Source organism: Hippoglossus stenolepis, chromosome 23 (assembly GCF_022539355.2).
Source record: "Hippoglossus stenolepis isolate QCI-W04-F060 chromosome 23, HSTE1.2, whole genome shotgun sequence".
Lineage (NCBI taxonomy): Eukaryota > Metazoa > Chordata > Actinopteri > Pleuronectiformes > Pleuronectidae > Hippoglossus > Hippoglossus stenolepis.
In genome coordinates this window covers 14,445,844-14,468,726 of record NC_061505.1, presented here as the reverse complement: position 1 = coordinate 14,468,726, position 22,883 = coordinate 14,445,844, and the positions used below count along the sequence as shown (strand labels likewise).

The following is a 22,883-nucleotide window of genomic DNA, read 5'->3' as shown; positions in this document are numbered from 1 at the left end:
GTAATCAAATCATCCTTGAAGTGAATATTTGTGTTGGATGTAACAAAATTCCTGAAGGTGTTTGTGATATATCACATTCACAAGAACATGAGGTCACCGTGACCTTGACATTTTACCTTCAATCACCAACATCGTTTCAGTTCATCTGAGTCTAAATGAAGCTTCGTACAGAATTTGACATGTGTTCATAAAAATGGGGCAGACAAACAACCTGAAAACCTCCACCTAGGTTTTCTGCATCAAAGGAAAAATACACATTAAACATTAGACCAACATGTCTTTCAGTGTGGTCACTGCTGGCAAATATGTCTGTCAGGTCATGGTCAAGACCTGTCAGACTGTCCAGAAGAGAAAAGTAATGAGTTCAATATTAAGGACAAGCTAGCTTGGGGGGTTGTTCTCCAGAGGCTGGTGTAGTATTTTCATAAATCAGGGGCCACAATTTACACAGAGGGGCCAATGATATATCAAACATCCATGTCCAATTCCTGATTCAGTAAGATGCACATTTAAAGATTCAGTGTGTAGAATTTGGTGAGATGTGGTGGTGCAGTTGCATATTGCAGCTGAGTTCCCCTCACAGCTCGCTCCCCTTCCAGACCCGCTCCTGATGTAAATATAAAGTATTTAAATATAAGGGGCTCATTTAAGGGGGAAAGAAGTCCACAATTTTTTGAATTTAGATGAAATACACTAGTTAAAACATCAGTAGGATTATTTCATATTCATTTTCTGCCAATCGATCCCTTTCACCAAAATCTTACACACTGAACCTTTAATTCATTCCATGTTTACTTTTAGCTCCATAGCTTTGAACACACACCATTAAATATATTTTGAAATTTGTTTCTCATTCAAGCACATTGTGTTCTTCCAAAAAACCAGGAAAATAAAAAGTTATTAGTTTATTTAGACAACTGACAGGACATTACCTCAGGAAACATGCAGCTGAACTGGGTGAGTTGTGTTGTGCAACAATATGATCGATATTTTAATTCCCATATATTAGTCTTCACTATACCTGACATTCATGGTCTCAATAGCTGCTTCTTTCTGATATCTCTGTCCCAGCTACTATAATGGGGGAAGGTTCCTGATGCTCACAGAGGAATCAGAGCTCCTCCTTGGTTTTCACATCATGGACCATAGAAAGAATTCATAAAATGTTTCTGTGGGTCCAGGAATTTTTTCACTTTCTTTAAGATTGCGAGATGAGAGTGTTTGATAACATTTTTGATGATTTCTCAGGAAATAATTTATGTGTCTTGACTGAAAAAGAAATCAAGCATGATTGGTGCAACTTGGTTGAATTTAAGGGGACTGTTGGGCCTTGGTGGAGTTATGCACTTTACTCAGTGGCATTGTAGTTTGATTATAGGGCCTAAAATTCCCACCAAGCTTATGTTTTAAAGCTGTGTTATGTTTGCAAGACATCCACAGTGAGCGAGAAGCAAATCGGAGATTTGTTGGTGGTAAAATCCTCAAGTGCATCTTCAGGACTGTTTACTCCCTTTGTCTGTGTCTCTGTTTGGCCTTTTTAGACCTTCTTTTGTCTCAAACTCTGAGGCTGTGTTAGAGCTGTGCTGAACCGGGATGGAGGAGAACAACATGTTCCTCTGAACTACCCCCTGACCCCAACCATCCTGAGACTGAGACAGACTCCTGCAGTACACCAGCCAATCAACTGATCAGTTACACTTTCTGAAAAAGTGAAAGTAAAATTCATTAAATACTCTGAAATCAATGAAATTATAACTCATTGGGTGAACTCAATTCAATTGCTGGCAGGTTTTCCATTCAATAAATACATGTAGCTCCAACTCAATTTAATAAAATCCTTGCAATATAATTTCTTCTCATTGGTCCAACTAATTTCTCTCACATAAAGCTAAAATAACATTATTACATTAGTTGATTAGTTAGGTTGATTTACATAACACCAACTTATCTTTTTTAAAGGCAGCTAAAGTAAAATATCTACATAGATGATGTGAAATTGATTTTAGTTAGTCCAACACAAAATTATATAATTGGAAATTAATAAGGCAATATTGCTTTTCATCTGATCCCCCGTTTAGCATGAGACATGAGGCATTTTAAAATGCTCAGAAACTGGCATAGTAAAAACCAACCAACAAATGTTGCATTATGGGAAATGTAGGTTGTTTTACATACAACAAATATCAAGAAACAAATTGATCAGGAAATAAAAGCAGCAGTACAAAAGTGGTGTAGAGCAGAGACAAAGTCATATAGATGGAAAGGGGAAGTTATGTGGACAGAATTTCCATATGTGAACATACTTCTCCCAGCTCATGGAAATCCAGTCATTAAAAATGTCGGACGCAGGAAAACGTCACTGAGGTCGCAGAACTTTGTCGGCTGTGTTTCCCGCTCATGCAAACAACTTTATTTTCAGCTGCTGTATCTTTGCATTGAGCTTGTGCTCATTCAAATTCATTTCTGAATAAACTGGAAAGTGTACTTGAGGTTGTCTGGAAAGCTCAGATCAAAGCATTAATGAGCCCAAACAGCATGATGAACCCCATTATCACCCTTCCTAAGTTGTCCATGACTTTGATGCCTTCAATCACGATTCCCACGTCCTCTGGCTCCACATCTCCATCTCTTCAGATAGTGTATATCCCCATGATTGCAAGTGCAATGTCCCTCTCTGCACCCTCAGTGGCGGAGGCCTAAACAACCCAAATACAAAACACTTTTTTAGTACAAGTGGGTGGCTGCGGCTGAGGGGTAGAGCGGTCGTCCTCCAACCTGAAGGTCGGCAGTTTGATCCCTGTCTTCCCCATCTGCATGCCAAAGTGTCCTTGGGCAAGATGCTGAACCCCGAATTGCCCCTCATAGAACAACAAAGTGCTGCTAATAGATGCTCTGTATGAATGTGTGTGTGAATGGGTGAATGTAAAACTGTACTGTAAAGAGCTTTGAGTGGTCATCAAGACTAGAAAAGCGCTATTTATAAATACAAAACCAACAACCCAAGTACAAAACACATTTTAAGTACAATGCTGAACAACACAATAGAAAATTACAAATAAAAATATAAAGTAGAATTCTTACATGAACTGCAGTTTCATAGAAGGAAGTTCATCAGTTGTCGGGTCAAAATCTATGGAAGCCCATTTCAATGTGATGAAGAAAATAAAAATCCTGTAACTCATCATTATCACTTAGTATCGTACCTAATATGTACCCTATTGTTTACATAAGAAGAGCATCAACATTTTAACAAGTTGTGTCCCATCTCCTCTCTCATCTCCTCCTGGAGCAAGGCGGAGTGCACACTCACATACACATACATACACACACACTCACATGAGTCCCCAGGGGTAAATAAGTTTTCTTTTTTTTTGGTGCTGCCTTCAGGTGCTGTCAGTAAAACCAACACACTAACCAAGCCAAAGTCAGTGTGTGAAAAGGTGCCCACCCCAAATTTCTAATTACGGACAAATCTGAGCAGTCTAGATCCGGGCCTTTCCTCTACTCGACAGTCATCTTCGAGTTACCTAGAACTCCACGTGATGGGCAGCGCTCGCTCTCTCTCTCTCTCTCTCTCTCGCTCTCGCTCTCTCTCTCTCTCTCAGTGCATGCTGGGAGTTTGTTGGTGGCGTGGTGGTGAGCGTGTGAGAGTTTGTGGTATTTTCGCAAATTGCTATACTTATATTCTAAACTTTGTTTTTTGTATGATTGTGTAGTTGTTAGTTGTTATATTGTTAGTGTGTCTGTGATAGTTTGGCGGTGAGTGAGCCGTGTTTTCTCGGCGGGATGGCGTCCTCTGGGCCGCTGTCCCTGTCTCTGAGACACGGAGTGAGGCTGGTACCGCAGCAGGACAGCCCGGTGGAGCAGGTGTTGTTGGCGGTGAGAGAGCAGGTGGACAGATGAGTTTTCCTCCCTTACCCAGTGGTGGGAAGGAGGAAAGGCCCAAATCAGAGTGTTCTGTCAGCAATACTCAGCCAACTCGACCGTTAAAATAAAAAGAGCCATTCAGAAATTAGAGGAGGAGATCAGAAACCTGGAAACTGTCACAGTCACACAAAGCAACGGGCAGGATGCAGAACAGCTCAAAACCAAGAGACAGGATTTAAACTCCTTTTTACATGAAAGAGCCAAAGGAGCCTTAGTCAGAGCCCGCTTCACTAAAGTACATGATATGGACGCTCCGACCACCTTCTTCTTCAACTTAGAGAAGTTGGTGGCTCGGAGAAAACAGATGGTGTCTCTCCGGTCCCAGACGGAGAAGTGACCACAGAACCGGCTAGGATGAGGAAACACGCAGTAGAGTTCTACTCAGACCTGTTCAGGGCGGTTCACTGTGATGCAGACTCTGCTGCAGAGCTGCTACAAGGACTTCCTCAGCTGACGTCCTGAAGAACAGGATATATTAAACTATGACATCACCTTAGAGGAACTGACCACGGCTGTGTCGCAGATGGCGTCCGGAAAGGCCCCTGGAGTGGATGGATTACCTTCTGGTTTTTAAAAACATTTCTGGGGTGTTTTGGGACGAGACATTTCAGACATTTTTAAAGAGTGTTTTAAAAAGGGGACACTTCCTACTTCCTGTAGACGCGCAGTTCTCTCTCTGCTGCCTTAGAAGGGAGATCTTAGCCTTTTAAAGAACTAGAGACCAGTGGCCCTTTTATGCACAGACTACAAGATCCTCTCTAAGGTTTTATCAAACAGACTGAAGACCTACATTGAACAGCTGATCAACCCAGATCAATGTTACTGTGTGCCTGACAGATCCATGCTGGACAATCTGTTTTTAATATGAGATGTGTGTGATGTGTGTAAATTATATAATGTAAATGTGGGTATTATTTCAATCGATCAGGAAAAAGCCTTTGACCGTGTGGATCATGATTTTTTATTTCCAACCTTGCAGGCTTTTGGTGTTCGAGGGGGGGGGGGTTCCTTTCCTGCGGCCTTCAGACTGCAGACGGTGCAGAAGTTGCTGTACGGCTGTGGGCGTTTGCTGAAAATCGTACTCTAGCTGACCAATGGGATGATGACTGTGAGTACCTGTTTCCCTCTCTGATCGTCAGCCCTGCTGCTGATGGGTGGCGAGAGGAGTGGACTGCTTCTTTCCTTCAAAACACCGGTGGTGGGTAATTTCAGCTCTTCTGGGAAGAAGCAGCTTTATGTCAGCTGTGTGAAGGTGCTGAACCTTCGCTCTCTGGCTGGAGTCAAGGAGACGAGGTGGACTGAGGTTTTTGCTGCAGGCTGCACCCCTGAAGGCAGGTGGAGGGGCCTGTATAAACCTCCTGTTGAAAAGCATGTGGGTGACCTCCAGTGGAGGATTATACATGGAGCTTTAGCTACAAACAGACACAGAGCTCACCTGGACCCGAGCACTGGGGAGGGATGTGGTTTCTGTGGTGATAGGGAGACTGTAGAGCACCTAGTGGTGTCTTATCCTCGACTAGAGGTTTTATTTAGACAACTGCAGCAGTGGGTGGAGGCTCTGGGGGAGAACCTTTCTCTCCCGTTGTTTGTTTTTGGGCCTAAATACCACAAAGGAAACAGAACAACACTAGTCCTGGTTAACTTCCTATTTGGTATGGCTAAACTGGCCACCTGGAAGAGCAGGGAGAACCAGATGTTGGGTGAAGGCTGGACAGATGTGGAGAAGTGCTTCGAAGGTTTGGTAGCAACTCAATGAAAATTGAACATGCCTTCTACAGCCTGACCAGTAACCTGGAAGCTTTTACGTCTCAGTGGCGGATCAGACAGGTTTTATGTTCACTAGAGGAGGACAGTTCACAGGTCCTTCATTTTTAATCTCCATGTGTGTGTGTGTGTGTGTGTGACATGTAGTTTTCTTTTGTAAAATATGATCTGATTGAAGTGTTATTTATTATTTTTTGCTGATGCTACTATTGGAGAGATCCTGACATGATCTAAATAAAAGTTATCTTAAAAGTCAAAGTCTCTCTCTCTCTCTCTCTCTCTCTCTCTCTCTCTCTCCTTTTTCTCTCTCCTTTTTCTCTCTCTCTCTCCTTTTTCTCTTTGGCCGCTCACATTGAATCTGCAGCAGCTCTACAGCAGCAATGCCTGGAAGAATTATTCGACATCCTAAAAATAATTCAAGGGAGTCAACATGATAACTCTTCTTTCCATAGGTCTGGCTGCTTTGCATTGTAAATCCTCTCTGGCAGGAGTTCTTTGTATTCACTCATCTCCCTCAGGGTTATTTGATGTCATCAAACTCTGTATTATATCTGTCCTGGGTCTATGAATGTGTTTCAGGGTGGATTTTGGAAACTTGCTGATTTCAGAATGTCTGCTTTCACAGCAGGGTCATTCAGGTCCAGAGGAGTCCTGCAGCTTCACTTCAAGAACGAGGAGAGAAAGAAAACACAAGTTTACAGTGGTACTAGCTTTGTGAAGAAGTACTTGGATCTTTTATTCAAGTTTACAGTACAGAAGTTTTTTCTTCTGGACTCATATGAGGTCACCCTGACCTTTGACCACTGAAATCTAATCTGTTCATCTTCAACATCTTCAAGTGACAACTGCTCAAAATGTGAGGAAATGATCGAACCACAGACTTGAAATATCATGTTCAAGAGGCCAAAACATGTTTTATAAGTTAACCACCACCAACTGAAATCTAATCAGTTTATCTGTGAGTCTATGGCTGTGTTCCAAATCCCTCACTAATCACTGTATAGTGCACTATATGCTGAGTTCGCCAATTTTTAGTGGTGTCCAAATGTTTACAGATTTTTTTTTATACCCAAAGTAATTGACTCATTGTTTCCCACAATGCATCATGAAAAGTAGTGTACAACCAATGGTCACTAACCAAACAATATGTCCCATCATGCATTGCACTCGTGGTGAAGAGACGAGAGGAGCGAGGGCAGCAGGAACAGCCCGACCTGTCGTTCTAATGTAAATAGAAGCAGAGCGGTGCATCACAGCACAAAGTGTGGGAAACAAGTTTATTTCCACATTTAAAGATGATCATCCAACATTTTTTTTTTTTACAATAAAGCTGCAAAATAAACATTTAAAATTTACTTTGGGATTTTCCACGTTGTTGTTGTACATTTTATTCCTGTGGCAATGATGTCATTTTTCGATGCAGAAAAAATGTGCGGAATAGTGTGTGAAAGCTTTTTTGTTCTTTCCGATGAGCTCACTATATAGTGCTCTATATCGCGGCCACTTTTTGGACTTTTCATTTAAGTTATGATCTTTTGTTTGGACTTTGTTTTTGTATATTTGTGTTTTTGGATTTGTACTTTGTATTTTAATCTTCCCCTTCCTTGTTTGTCCCTCGCCTCAGTTTAGTTACATCCATGTTGTGCCATTTCCTGTTTTATTGTGACCTTCACTTCCTGTTCCCCCCATGTGTCATTGTTGGTCACTTCAATCTTGTGATTGTGTGCACCTGACCTCATGTGTTTCACCTGGGTTCAGTTATTCTGTCTGTGTCAGGTCGTCTCTTCACTTTGGTTCTGTTCAGTCCAGCTCCTGTGTCTCTGTTTTGAGTTTCAGCTCTTGGATCACCTGAGTTCTCTTACCAGCCTTCTGAGTGTGAGCAATTTAATTTGTTGATTAAGTATTTTTCCCTGCACTTCTTGTTTTGTTCTGTTTCTTTGGCAGCATTTGTGTTCAGTTATACAACAAACGTGACATTATAATAACATTATATAATGTGACAAAATAATTCAAAAGAGTCAACATGATAACTCTTGTTTCCAGTGTTCTGGCTGCTTTGCATTGTAAATCCTCTCTGGCAGGAGTTCTTTGTATTCACTCATCTCCCTCAGGGTTATTTGATGTCATCAAACTCTGTATTATATCTGTCCTGGGTCTATGAATGTGTTTCAGGGTGGACCTCAGGTAATCAAATCATCCTTGAAGTGAATATTTGTGTTGGATGTAACAAAATTCCCTGAAGGTGTTTGTGATATATCACATTCACAAGAACATGAGGTCACCGTGACCTTGACATTTTACCTTTTAATCACCAACATCGTTTCAGTTCATCTCTGAGTCCAAATGAAGCTTTGTACAGAATTTGACATGTGTTCATAAAATGGGGCAGACAAACAACCTGAAAACCTCCACCTAGGTTTTTCTGCATCAAAGGAAAAATACACATTAAACATTAGACCAACATGTCTTTCAGTGTGGTCACTTCTGGCTGAATATGTCTGTCAGGTCATGGTCAAGACCTGTCAGACTGTCCAGAAGAGAAAAGTAATGAGTTCAATATTAAGGACAAGCTAGCTTGGGGGGTTGTTCTCCAGAGGCTGGTGTAGTATTTTCATAAATTAGGGGCCACAATTTACATAGAGGGGCCAATGATATATCAAACATCCATGTCCAATTCCTGATTCAGTAAGATGCACTGTTAAAATTCAGTGTGTAGTATTTGGGGACATCTCGTGGTGAAGTTGCATATTGCAGCTGAGTACCCCTCACATATCTCTCTCCTTCCAGACCTGCTTCCTATGTACATATAAAGTATTTAAATATAAAGGGCTCATTCTAAGGTAAAGACCACAATTTGTACAATTTTAGATGACAAACAGTAGTAAAAACATCACTAGGATTATTTCATATTCAATTTCTGCCAATAGATCCTTTCACCTAAATTTTACTTTAGCTCTATAGCTTTGAACACACACCATTAAATATATTTAAAATGTTTGATCTCGTTCAAGCAAATTGTGTTCTTCCAAAAAACCTGGAAAAAATAAAGTTATTAGTTTATTTAGACAACTGACAGGACATTACCTCAGGAAACATGCAGCTGAACTGGGTGAATTGTGTGATGCAACAATATGATTGATGGTTAAATTCCCATATATTAGTCTTCACTATACCTGACATTCATGGTCTCAATAGCTGCTTCTTTCTGATATCTCTGTCCCAGCTACTATAATGAGGGAATAGGGGCTCCTCCTTGGTTTTCACATCTTGTCAATTTTATTCATGTAGCACATTTAAAACAACTAAGTTGACCAAAGTGCTTTACTGGTATAAGATACAACAAGAAGACAGTAACACAGTTAAAATAAAATAAGATAGAAAGTAGAATAATTTACATTAAAATACAATAAAATAAGATATAAGATATACAATAATAAAATACAATAAAAGCTGCTGGGATAAGTATGTTTTCAACTCGAGGAGAAGGTCAAGAAGAGCAGATGGGTTTTTAGTCATGATTTGAAGTGTGCTAGAGAGGGGCAGATCTAATGTGGAGTGTGAAGTTGTTCCACTTGTTTGGGGGGGGGCTACTGCCAGGCACAATCTCCTCTGGTTATGAGCCTCCTTTTAGACACATCCAGGAGGAGCTGAGTGGCTGATCTCAGCTCTCTGACTGGAGTGTGAATATGGAGAAGTTCAGCTAAATAAGGCGGTGCCCGTCCATTAAGAGATTCAAGGAAGCCAGTGGAGGTGTAATATGGTCTCTCTTCATCTTTCTAGTCAGGAGGCGAGCAGCAGCATTCTGGAAGAGTTGCAGGCATTTAATAGACGACTGTTCTAAGCCTACATACAGTGAATTGCAGTGGTCAAGACGAGAGGTTATGAAGGCATGGATCACCCTCTCTACATCTTTTTGTGGGAGAGAGGCTTTTACCTTGGCTATAAGTCTCAGCTGAAAGAAACTACACCGAACAACGGAAGAAAATTTGCTTGTCGAATTTAAAAACCCTTTCAAAATGAACCCAAGACTCTTCACAGAGGAGTGAATATGGATATATTCATTATATAGCTCCTATATATTGATATATAGGAGCTAGAGGGCCCATGGTGCCCACATCCAGCAGTTCAGGATGTCCAAACACAATAACCTCCAACCTATTTTCGATTAATTTGAGGAGGTTTAGGTTCATCCATGATTTGATGTCATTCAGGCTGTCAAACAGGGGCTGCAGTTAACTCTTTGTTTTAAGGTCCAGGGGCAAGTATATTTGAATATCATCCTATATCTAGCTAGCTGATCGTGATAATAATGGTGGATCCTGTATTGTGTTGGCATCTGATAGTGGTGGTGGACCACGATCGAGGTGGCAGCTGATGGTGGATCCTGATGGCGGCAGTGGATCATGATTGTGGACTATGGTGGCATCTGATCGTGATGGTGGATCATGATCGTGGTGGCTGCTGACCATAGACCAGGGGTCAGCAACCTAAGGCACGCGTGCCATCATTGGCACACAGGCGATTCCTTATTAAAGAAATGTTCAAAGGTTTTGTCGTCACGCAGCCTGTATTATTTAGCTTGATTGATTTCAACACCTCCCAGCCACTAGGTGCCAGTAATGTGGCACAGGCTGGATGCTAATCGCCATTAAATAAGAAGAAGAAGCCTCCCATCCGGCGCTGCTCGCATTTCCCCACATGAATCTCCGTGAAGTGCAGCCGTTCAGGTGTATTGGTGATGGCATGCCCGCTAGCTAAAAAAACGATCATGGGCAGAAGACTGTGGCTTTGTTTTTCATAAGGACCGTGCTGTGTGCACGTTATGTTTTGAAAATGTTGTGTCCCGAACGTCCAGTGTTAAGCGCCACTTTGAGAAAGCACGAAAGAAGTTTCAAGGATCAGGCAGACAAGGGAGAATCAATCAAACGTGCAGTGTCCAGGTATGAGAAGCAAGCCAACTCTCTCAAAGTCTTTGCCACTGCCAAAAACCATGTGGCTCTCTCTGAGGTTTCTACGTTCCCTTGGGTACAGCTGCAGGGTTTGAACGTGAACATTGTTGTCTTAGCTAATAAAACATATGGATTCAATAGTCGACTTGGTTTCATTCAAATTCATAAAGAAACAAAACCAACCAATTAGTCATTTCTTTTATGTAATATATTCAGTATGTGGCAAAATAAACTTTGAGAGCAAGGGGGTCAAATCATCTGGAATTTCTACTGTGACCCCCTCATCAAAATGTAATTCCCTCCTGCTAACTCTGCTGTTGACCTGGGAAGGGAGCAATGTGAGATCAGACCAGACGTAAAACATCTGCTGTGTTTATGTGAAGCGTCCATCTGTTCAGTCCACTGAATCAGGAGGCGGGCTGACGTATATCTCAGAGTCGGTGAGGACTGAAACATTTAATGATATGAAAGCAGATTCCCCCGATGCAGAGTTTAAAAAAGGCTTCAAAAATTGTGTGATGTCATTCAGTTTGTCGGTAGAAGCACAAAGTCATGCAACGTCTGGTTCAGTGTATCCAGATATTTCTTACTCCGGTTCAGTTGCTGGTATTTAGTATTGTTTGTGATTTTATCTTCTCACCATCAAATAAACTCTCTGACTCATCAGCTGGAAAAGTTCCTGTTACCTCGGGCATGTCCTGGCTTGGCTGCATGTTCCTGCAGTGCTGCTGTTATCAGTCCAGGGTTTCCTTCAGTTATGGGAAGTTTTGACTGATATCTACTATAATATAATGAGTGCTGCTTTCTTTTTGTAATTTCCTTCATGGTATTTCAATGTCTTCATTTTCCACCTCACGTACAAGCAAATGTTCAGCTGTTGTAATCTGCCATTAACTCCAGTTTGATTATACATTATACTCCCCTAGATTCCCTCTACCTGACTGGAACCCACACCTGTAACTAAACAGCCCTACCAGCACAAACAGTCAATAAGGCAGCGACATCATCAAAGTGTCATCTAAGGTATAACTCATTCGCACAAAATCTATTTTGGACGATCGGACCACAATCACGTAGAGCTTGACCTGAGGATGTACTGTTATCTAATCGACCAAAGACTTCCCTGCAGGGTGGTCCAAAGGTAGATCTTTCAACCATCTGACGTGACCTGGAGGTCTAGATCCTTTCCAGTTCAACGATATGAGGCAGCGTGCCAGAAATGTTGTAACCACCATCACGTTATACATGTTAGAAGACCATTTTCGATTGACAGGTTAGTAATGGGCTGCACATCAATAGTGATACTACATGCTTAGAGATCCAAACTCTGCCTTGACACACGTTTTAATGCCAAGTTTCCTCTGCTATAATGTGGAGGCTGGCCAGGGGGCAGGTGACCGCCTCTGTCATTGTTGCTTTTACAAAACAAGATAAAATGCAATAGGCCCTTGAGCAGCAACTTGCTGACTGCGGAAAGTGATGGGTTGGGGCTAGCATGCAAACTTTAGTAGAATCAAAGAAGTGATAGAAAAAACCGGGGTGAACAATGGCGTTGGTCTCCGCTGCTGGGGACACCTCTTGACTGAACTCATGTGTGTGACCGTGCATGGTGGAGGATCTTGATGGTGGATTGTGATTATATGATAATGATAATCGTGGTGGCAGACAATCGTGGATGATTATTAGTACAACTAGATTGCTTAGATATACAATTTACCTACTTGCATAGCGTTATTGGCAATTCCTCTGTCATTACAATTGTCATCACTGCTCCCTTCATCTCAGTCAGACTTTTTCTTTTGTATAGATACTTTAAACATTGATACACCGCTCCATTTATATTAGACACTATCTTTTCTCATCAATGTTGTAAATATTGTAATTTTGTTGATGTGCTCTGCTACACTTGTGTCCGTCCTGGAAAAGGGATCCCTCTCATGTAGTAATTAAATAATTAAAAATCTGTTAATTCTAACAGTGGCTGAATGGCAACAGCAAAATCTTACATGTAGTCCCTCTAAAAAAAAAAAAAGAAAAAAAGAGAGCAGCTCTGACTCTTTTATTGCTGGAGGACGTATTTAAATGTCTCCTCTGCAAAACATGACCAGTCAAGTGACTGACTTGCTGCATATTTGCTGTGGCTCTGACAAGTCTGTGTCCTGTTTACAGATGAAAACTAAAGCTCCTGCACCTCAGAGAAAGAGCTTCTCACCGACATGTTAGAGAATCAAAGCGTTTAGGATGGAGCCAGAGGTCAAAAAGGTCAACATGGACCCAAGGGTGCTCAGATAGGCTGTTCCCTACAGAAAGTCTTGAATGAATCTTTGTGTTTTCAGGAGGTAACTTGGAAAATTAATACATATTTTGGTCATAAACTTCTTCCATTGAAATGTTCCCAGTTGGGAACAGAATGTACAGCATTAACAAATATTGTGAGGACGTCCCAGTGCAAATGGGAGTCTTTCTGTGGGTCTGTAATGTAAAACTATTTACATTCACGTCCATTATGTCATGACAAGTAGCTTTCAGCGTGGCTCCACATCCATTAAATCATTAGTGTCAAACATTAATTAATAAAAAAAGACATGCTGTGGGTCTCTCTCTCTCTCTCTCTCTCTGTCTGCTGTGCTCTGAAATTTAAGACCTTTTAAGAACATATTGAATCGGAGTACAACAGATATTAAGGAGTCCCACAGTTACTGTTTTTATCTCAATATATACAACCCAAATCAACAAAACAAAACCTTAGACTAAACTAAAGAAGAGGACAACACAAGTCAAAGGACAAAACAAAAGTCAAAGGTTTTATTATTTGTATCGTTGAGAAAGAACTACAACACAGACATTACAAACTATGTATGCCGCGGACAGAAAAAAAAAAGGATTAAGACCTAGGACGTATTATTTTAGGATATTTAAGAATTGTTTAAGGCATTAAATTCCGATGATTGAATTTTTTACTTTTAAAGTCTTTAAGACCCTTCAGAAGAAAAACCTGTTCATTAGAAATGTGTTATAATACCAATAAAAATTATAAGATGGGTAAGAAAATAGCTGCCATATATTTTACAGTACTTTAAAAGCTCTGAATATTCTAAAACTTGGTCAATACATTCCTAATATTAACACTGCCTCATAATACATGGAGCCAAAGCACGTTATAATAAAACTCAACAACAGAGGTACCTACTGAGCAGGGACGTTCGCAGACATTTTGAGGAGCCATTGCTATAACCTGGAAAAAAGTAGTAGTAGTAGTACTAATAATAATAAAAAGTAAAATACTGCACAAGATGAACATAAACTTTCCTGATGATTGGTTGATGTAGCTTCATCCTTCTGGTAAACAAAGTATGCACACACACACACACACACACACACTGGTGCTCTAACAGGATTACTCAACAGTGACAGACTGTGTTTAAAGCAGACAACGGGGAGAGACGTTAGCGCGGCACGGCTCGGGTTCACTCCTGTCCTACTTCACTTGTATCTGTCCTGATTGTGTCTGTATCGCGCCTGAGTCTCAGAAACGTGATGAGGTTAAAACCGAGGTCGATCAGAGGCTCAGATCTGAGACTTCAGTTTTACTGTTAAGGAGCCTCAAGGCACGCAGTGAGCCACAACCGGACCGGAAACTGAGGGCATGTGCCTTCAAAATAAAAGGATCAAACTCTTGCGCACAATGTTGCCCAAAAGTGCAGTGTTTACAGGGTAATGCTGTATATACATGTGAGCATATTCCACAAGAAATTCATTATGCAGAAGTATGCACATTTTAAGATGGGATATCTAATGTGATCACAACAGTCGAATAGGAAAGGTTGATTTTAAGAAGCTCATACATTTTTCGTTGGTTTTCTCTTCAATGTTAATGTCGTTTTTTGGGCATTCTGTTACAACTGTACAATAAACGACAACAACAAAAACTTGCTGCAAACTTTATTATTAAACCCTACTTTGGTTTTTCAGATCATGTGTACAACAAGAGTAGTGTTTCTCAATCTGTCCAGTTCCATGACCTTGTTTATAGTTCCTTAAATTACCTCTTTCATTTCACAGATTAACATACAGATATATTTTTATTGGTCCATGTATATAGAGCTAAAGGCACATTGTTAAATCAAGATGATTTATGATATATTCATTTATTAGCCTACTAAAGACATCTGCTGTGACATGAGAGGCACACATGCATTGATAAAAAGGAAAATAGTGCTGAGCCTGGGATTTGTGAATATGGGCTATACAAATAATATGTGATTGATTGACCTACTACAAAATGCATTTCACTAGATATACAACAGCTTTGTCATGGAAAATAAAGACAAATCTGCAAATGACCTCTAAAAAAAAAAGGGGTTATAGCACGTCCTCTGTGTTTTATTTTGAAACGCAGGAGCGGAAGCAGCGTATTAAGGCGCGTGTAACTTGACGCTGGAACCTGTCCGTCTCAGTGAAATGCGGCTCTCTGGACTCTGCTCTGCTGCGCGCTCGCCTCACGCATGTTGAAGACCTCGGTTACGTAATGCAGTTTTTTTTTTTGAATGACCCTGCGTTAAGAGACCGGCTCACACAACGTTTCCCGACGTCACCCCCCGCCCCCCTCCCTCCGGTGGATTTTACTTGAGCTCTGCAGCGCCATGCATTGCAACGGAATGGGAGTCGGATGAGGTGGAAGTCGGATCCATCCTGAGGGAGAAGGGACAACAGGAGGGACAGGAGCCTGATGCGGGACTCGGGGCCAGCATGACCTACATACCACAGAGCTTAAGAGACGCGTCTCCAGGACCGAGCCGCTGGTGTGCTGCTCACCCTTTGCACCACAGTAATAAGTGACCTTCACTTGCGTTTGCTGCCGCAGAACTATGCACAACAAGGGAATATGCATCGGACTGAACCGACTGAATCGTCCATGCGGGCCATGTCCTAAGGCAAAAAAGGTGCCATGTCCTAATATAAGCGGAGACAGACGGAATCAGCTTTTTTTGCGTGGATGTTTTGTTGATCTTCTGTAACACTCTGGGGTCAAAGAGGAAACTAAAAGGTAAATCAATTATGCAGGTGGCCCGAGGCTTCTGGACACCCGTTTCCAATTTTGCTGTGAGAATACACAGCGGCTCGGCTCTTTAGCCTTTGGCCTACAACTGAGGAGGTTGGCAGTTGTGCCAGGAGCAAAGGTCCCGAGAAGAGCAGGGCTGACAGGTCGCTTTTGAGACAGAGAGGAATCTAGATTTCTCATCATAGACTTCCAAACATGCTGTGAACTGTGGTCGGCAATAAAGTCAAGAGCCAAGTAGTAAACACTGAAATACGTTGCCAGAAACTCAGAAGCTGATTGACTTTTTTTTTGTTAACAACACAAACGTTTGCAATCATGCTTCTGGACTGTGGTCAGCCATTACCTCTCCTGAGGCACACAGATGTGCCGTCTCGGGTCATCGAGAACTTCATCCTGACTGGCTACCGCTTCCCAAACTACAGCCTGAGGGATTGCTTACTATCAGCATTCAGGCCGACTAATGAAACGGGCAACTTCTGGACACACTTCCTGCCAGTCTTTGTTTTTTCTTACTATTTTGTGGAGGTTTTTGGTTGGGAAGGTGCACCACACAGTGATGCGCCATTCTTCTATCCATTGTGGAACTACTTTATCGGAGTGTTCTGTCTCCTAATTGCTAGCAGCATGGCCCACCTGCTCAACTCGATGTCTGTGGTGGTCAGAGAAGTCTGCTTCTTTGTGGATTACGGCACTATCAGTGCGTACACAGTTGGCTCATCGTTGGCGTACTACTACTACATCCACCCTCGGGCAGGGATAGTGGAAACGGGAGGCCATAATAGTTCCCATATGGACCTGAATCATGAACCTGCAGGGACATTTTTTTCATCCTATGCAATCCCAGATTTCAGTGCATTCTTTGACACCCTCTACATCCCGTGTGCATGTGTTGTAGCAATCTTTTGTGTCTTATCATGCTGCAACACTCGCCATAGGTGGAGAAAGCATCGATATGTCATCCGGACCCTTGTCTTCCTCCTCCCATTCCTCGTCTCTTCTACACCGGTCTTCTATCGCCTCCTCACCAGATCGCCTTATTCCGCCACCTCCTCTTCGTTTGCTGCTTCCACTTCCATGTCCAACTTATTCTATCGCCACTGCCTTTGGCTGCTGGTGTCGGCCATCTTCAACATTAGCAAGTTTCCGGAGCGGCTGGCCCCGGGTCGCTTTGACATCTGGGGGCATAGCCACCAATGGTTCCACTGCTGCACGTTTCTGTCCATCCTCGACGAACTTCACATGATCAAGACGGAGGTGAGGGCCATCCTGCTCAGCCCGACTCTGCTGCTGCCCCCTGCCACCCTCTCCCGCCTACCTGGACCTACCATAGCTACCACTTACGGGGTGATGCTCCTCCTGCAGACCACCATCATCTCCATCATCGTGTGGTTCTCCTGGTGTGCCAACAGCATCTACGGACCTCAGAGAGACCAGCTAGCTAAGGAACAGATCAAGAAATGCCTGAAATGCCACTGATCTCACAGACGTCTTTTTAAATCATGTCGGATGAGATGGAATATTTGCACATGAATACAGAGCCATGCCACTAACAGATACGCACAAGTAAAACAATTTCTCCCTCTCTTGAGAATTGTTTGAGCTTTCATGAGGGGAAATTGGGGACAACGGGAGATGAGAGGATTATATTCTGAGCTCATCACAAGGGAGGCTGTCTGGTTGAGTGGATATTGAAGGAACTTGCCAGCTCTTTCCCCTGAGCTGTTCCAGCATGTTCCAACAGGATGCCTAAGCAGTGGATATAATAACTACCTCTAAGGGCTGTATACTCGAGGACAGAGGAAAGGTGATGGTACCCAGGAGAACGTCCCACATAACATTTGGGTAATGTGGCGTCAAAGTCGGCATGTGCATTTGCAGAAGTTGTCCAAGTGTTCTGCTGTCACGTCCTTCCTCCTGTTGCACTTCCCCCTTCCTCTGACCTAAAATGGTATCTTTTTGAAAATCCTCTCAACCCATTGATTCACATTGAATGAATCATTTTGTCAGAGCATTGTTAACCGTACCTTCCCTTCCTCCTCACGCAGTCTCATTTCCTCCCTCTTTTCCCTTGTGACCCTTGCAGCAGGAAGTGCGGTGGCCTTGCAGACGTAACAGAAATAGCCGAGAGCTCATATCAGTGGTAGAGTAAAGCACTTTTCAGGGTTCTGCCCTGTCATTAAGAAGCCATGCTCAGTTTCTGCCCTTAAGGAATACATTAACATTTCTCAAGCATAGGGGGATGTTGTGCTGACATGTTGGACTTGCTGGGTTATTTCATTGATAACTAGTTCAGACTAAAATGTGATATAAATCTGATGTTTTCTAAACAGTATGAGAAGCATATTGACTTCACTGGAGCACATGTAGGTGAAATCTATCATTGAAAAAAAAAAGGATTGAAGCAGCAGTGCACCAGGGTGAATGCCTTCATTGTGTACATGACATGGAGACTTTTCATGTCATGTGACATACAGCAGCCTCTCAGAGCATAAGCCATACTTTAGAATAATGAGAGTTAAAATAATGGCAATATTGTAGTTGTATAATGTCATGCCAGGAACTTCCTGGATAGAGATTTGCACTCGACAGATAAACCAGGCTGATGGTTCACCTCGCAGTTTGTACCTTTTTGTGTATCATCATGACATAAGCATCAGTTTAAAAATAAAATAAAAAATACTGTCCCAGGCAACCTGTGAAAAACTCATGAGGGTCAGTTAACAGTAAGGCGCTTCATGAGCACCCCCCCCTCCAACCACGAAAGATTGTCGTGTGTTGTCTAAAATTGTATAAGCACATGATAAAGAGTTGGGCTCTAATCTAACCAAACAGAACTATTTCTGCAGTGCCATACTTCAAACCTGTTTCTCAAGCTGTGCTATTATTTCCTAATTAATCTAAACAGAGAATGGCACGTAAAGCCCTTGCGTAAATTTGAACAAAACCATAAATACAAATTATCAATTTAAATCAGCATTACTTTTTATTTCTATACTTTATCCCCACCCAAAACAGTTTTTTTATTGTGAAATGTTTTAGTATTTTTACATGCACGTGGACAGAGAGGTGCTGTAGTTTAATGACCTCCTGGATGATTCGGTGATTGCCGCATATTTATCATTTCACTGATGCTTGTGTGATACACAAGAGGCACAACCGTGGGCTTTAATTTGACCATGTAAATTGAATGCCTCTCGTACCATCTATTATCCAACCTTTAAATGCATGAAGCAAGGTTCGCCTTATTATTAGCAATGATCTTGGTGCTGTAGGCTCACACCCTTGTTGAAGTCTGCTTTCCTTTCCTTCCTCTTTTATTCTTCAATTCTGCTGCTTGACCTAAACTGTGCAGGCCCATTATTTGGGTGGCTAGCTATTAATCCAATTTATTGAGATATTCTCTTTTACTCTCTGTGACCGCTCCAATTGTCTGAGTCCATATTTGTGTTTTAAGTAGATTTGTAATTTTATGAAAGAAGGGCAAATGTGTCGTGTTTGCCAAGTAGACTAATGGTCAGTCATTTCCCAGATGAGAAGAAAACAAGGTATATTATGTATGTAATGCAGACTTATGTGAGTTATGGGCATTATGAGGTCCCCAGCATTCACTGATTAATTTACTGTAGTTTGATATAACAGTTTGTGCTCACTGCCACTTTTTGGCATTTTCATTTCTGCCGTGTCACATTTAAGCTGTTTTCAGACATGAACTCCGGAGACAGTCACGTTGTCTGGACTCTGCTTCAGTAGTTTATTCTGGGCATTTCCGGACTTTTGTGGGCCCCAGACATTGTATTTCACTATCTTTTAACTATCTTGCATGTACATCATAGTCTTTCTCAGACACGTGCTCTGGAGAGCACTGCGCCGTGTTAGAAACGTCATCAACACACCCACTCGCTCAGGGAATCCTGCGGAAGATCTACTGCTGTGTTCTCACATGGGCTGAGTTTTTACTTGGGGGAGCTGGCTCCAGAGAAAGTCTGGAGGCCCCAACTCGGACATTTGCGCTCTCACATACCGCCCCTGTGGAGATTCTCCGGAGTTCAGTGAATGTCTGAAAGCAGCTTTACCTGCATGATTAAGTATATTCTTTCAACTCAACCATAAATCAATTTGACATAAGACCCCACCTGTTGAAGTGTCCATGAAAAAGACCCTCAGTGCTGCTGTCTTCCCTTATTTGACAACCAAGCTAAGTGAAGAGGGAACAGGATTTCAGTCGAGGATCCTAGAAAAAATAGTTCCTTTGTTCAGCGTTAATGTGTGCACCGTGTAAACGGACCACGACTGTCAGTGCTCACATGAAGATAAATCAGGAGACCGTCTCTTTTCTTTGAGGGTTTTCTGCGTAATTCTGTCACGTCCGTGGCGATTCTGTAGTCTTTCTCGTAGAGCTTCAATTGTAAGGAATTGCTTGTACGTCACACTTTAACTTTAACTGTTGTCAATAAGTCATGTTTGTCTAATTTCAGAAACGTTATGATTATTTGTTCTGCTCATATCTGCACATTCACTCGTGTTTCGTACACGTACACTTGCACAAGAGGCAATGGTTAGAAGTGGAAGCTGAGTTGTGTGGTATGTACGACACTGGAATGAGAACACGAGGACCGTATTGAGTGGTTGTAATAATCATGCTGTTATGGTGCACTTTAAAGATTCGTCTATGTCCTCAACATGTTCCTTTTAAGGGTCAGCCCTGCTGTACTGTATTGTTTCAGAGGTTCACCAGATAAAGACGCATCCAGTGTGAAAGCGATGTTTCTACCTCAATACATTTTTTTGTCACTGAGAAGAACCATCATTGAAACAGACTGTGGCTGCCAGACTTGAACTATCGTTGTTGAAGAGTGTTCAGTATGTGAATGTTAGACTTACAGACTGCTGTATCTTTCCAAGGGAAGCACTCAGGTGTGACTGAAGAACGACACTAATACATTATTTACATGCACTGGAATTATAAATTACTAGAGGTGGAGGTATCAGTACTGTGTCTGTTAATGCAGAAAAAAGAGAAAACCCTCCTCTATTAGCTTAATAAATGTAAATCTCACTAATATATGGACGATTTGAGTTCTGTTGAATAAATTATGCAGAGAACTGTTATCATTGTGGCTCGTTATTCATTTCATTGTGTGGAAGTTTATTGGTTGCACCAGAGCAAGCCCCCGACCAGCAGGGGCACAGTCGCAGCATCCTGGGTGTAGCCCTGCACAGGTTGACTGTGATTGGTTAAAGAAATGTGTGGTTTGCAAACACAAAACACCATTAACAGACTAATGCATTTTGTTTCGCAAATACAAAATGCACCTGACCAACAAATGCACTATATATTTCTAATAAATGAAGCTTCAGAGACAAATATAGCCTTCCGCATTTCATACAAGTACAAAATGTAAATATTCTTTGTCCATTAAAATGTAATGCACTGCACAGAAGTGAAAACATTGAATGATTGTCTATTATTAAATTGTTGCTAGGCTAACTAAACATTACAATCTGCTGTGATAACACAATGTCAGTATGGTAGCCTGCTATCTAAGCTTTAGCATTTAACTCTGAATAGCTAACTTGCTAACATTAAACAGATCAGTACCCCTGAGGCAATTCAAGTAAAGTCAGCCATTTTACAATAACCCACATGTTTTGTTTTCTAGTGTGTAATGAGCAGCACCGCTCACTGTGGTGGATCTAGGGTTTGTTTTACATCAGGGGCCAAAAGGGGCCACAATTCACACAGAGGGGCCAATTGTATGTCCAACATCCATGTACAATTCATGATTCAATGAAGGTGCACATTTAAATCATTCTTTTTTTTTTTATTGTTGGCTCCAGAGCTTTGAGAAAATTCACACATTGTTGAATATATTTTGAAAACTGTTCCTTGTTCAAGCTCAGTGTGTTCTTAAAGAAAAAAATAAAATAAAATTGTTAACAAATTCAAATGAGCTTCAGTCCAGGAGCTGATTTGCATGCCAAGCGCTCCCTCAGCTTTTTGTACATACATACACCTGCATACAGAACATGTCTGATGTGAGTCGTGTTGTAGTTTTACTGGATATTGGCACGGCCTGAGTCCCAGACAAACGGCCCTGTGAAACTCGAACCACACAGAGACGATCCTCCGCAAGTAGAGCGACTGCTAACTCAGTGGGGTCTCAAACAGATCAGGCACTTCTCATAGAGCAGAAGCTGATGAACGACGTCGACGGCAGACAAAGGAAATCTTTACAATAAGTATGAAGAATAAACACGAAGAAGGTATCCTACAATGTGTGTTCAGAATTAAACGGCCTCCATCTCGGTTTTCACTGTGGCAGCCAGGCAGAGTTCATCCTGCCCCCATTTACCAGGATCACTTTCTGTGTTTACTCTGCTCTCCGGCTGTTTCACCCGATTCTGAGCTGTATACTATGTCAGGAAAGTGTACAAAGTGACACCCGATACATCTGCATTGTTTCCATTCAAATAAGCAAAACAGAGACGTACTCATGGGAACACTGAGGCTTTGTTTTATAGGTATTTTCCTTGATCTGGAATCTTTTATTAAGCTGCTGAGAAAAGCATTTTACAATTTTAAAAAAATAAATAAATAAAAGTATTTATATCATAATTTTACATTTTATCCTACAGTATATTCCCGTGGGGCTTCACAGTATGAATTTACCCCTAGAATTGTATTTGTGGCAGAGCGGAGGAACAGTAGTTCAAGATTTAATAATGCACTTCTCTAACATTGTCGGAGAAAACACTGCAGTTTCAGTGGCATCAATGCACAACGTGTGAGATGTAATATGTCACATAGACTTTTATCATCCGTAACAACCTACAGGGAAAGGTAAAGGCAAACCAGGACTTCCAGGCTTCCTCCAGTTTCACAAATTGTAAATGTACAACGGTTTGTGTCTATGCACGACTTCAGCACCTGATGGCGCTAACAGCTCTGGTGCTTCATTTCAAAGCTGCATATGTAAACTCTTTAGGAGTTGTGTATGACTGAAATATCACAATAGTGGCCAAGTTGACAGCATTTCATCAGATTTTCCATCAAATGTATGGTGTCATGAATCCTGCTCACAGCGCCCTCCAGTGGCCTATAATGAGCACTTGGACTACACAGAAACTGCTCACACTCTTGGTAGGAAGTTTGATCTGAGACACATCAGCTGATCAGAGAG

The 22,883-nt window shown here is 41.7% G+C and overlaps 1 protein-coding gene and 1 long non-coding RNA gene across 2 annotated transcripts in view; one reads left to right on the top strand and one right to left on the bottom strand.

Moving 5' to 3' along the window:
* Positions 1-1,740: 1,740 nt before the first annotated feature.
* LOC124851383 overlaps positions 1,741-22,883 on the bottom strand; it is a 214,563-nt gene continuing 193,420 nt past the window's right edge. The window contains exons 2-3 of the long non-coding RNA XR_007032426.1: positions 3,082-3,130; positions 1,741-2,696 (exon numbers count right to left, since the gene is read on the bottom strand). This is a non-coding gene — a long non-coding RNA (uncharacterized LOC124851383). The remainder of the gene's footprint in view (positions 2,697-3,081; positions 3,131-22,883) is intronic.
* paqr9 (progestin and adipoQ receptor family member 9) lies at positions 15,099-20,811 on the top strand. The gene has a single exon (XM_035148253.2). The coding sequence runs from the start codon at positions 16,018-16,020 to the stop codon at positions 17,176-17,178; it is 1,161 nt and encodes a 386-aa protein (XP_035004144.1). The 5' UTR covers positions 15,099-16,017; the 3' UTR covers positions 17,179-20,811.

Excerpts from the sequence above, each read along its gene's own strand:
- paqr9 (XM_035148253.2), top strand. The coding sequence starts at position 16,018 with ATGCTTCTGGACTGTGGTCAGCCATTACCTCTCCTGAGGCACACAGAT.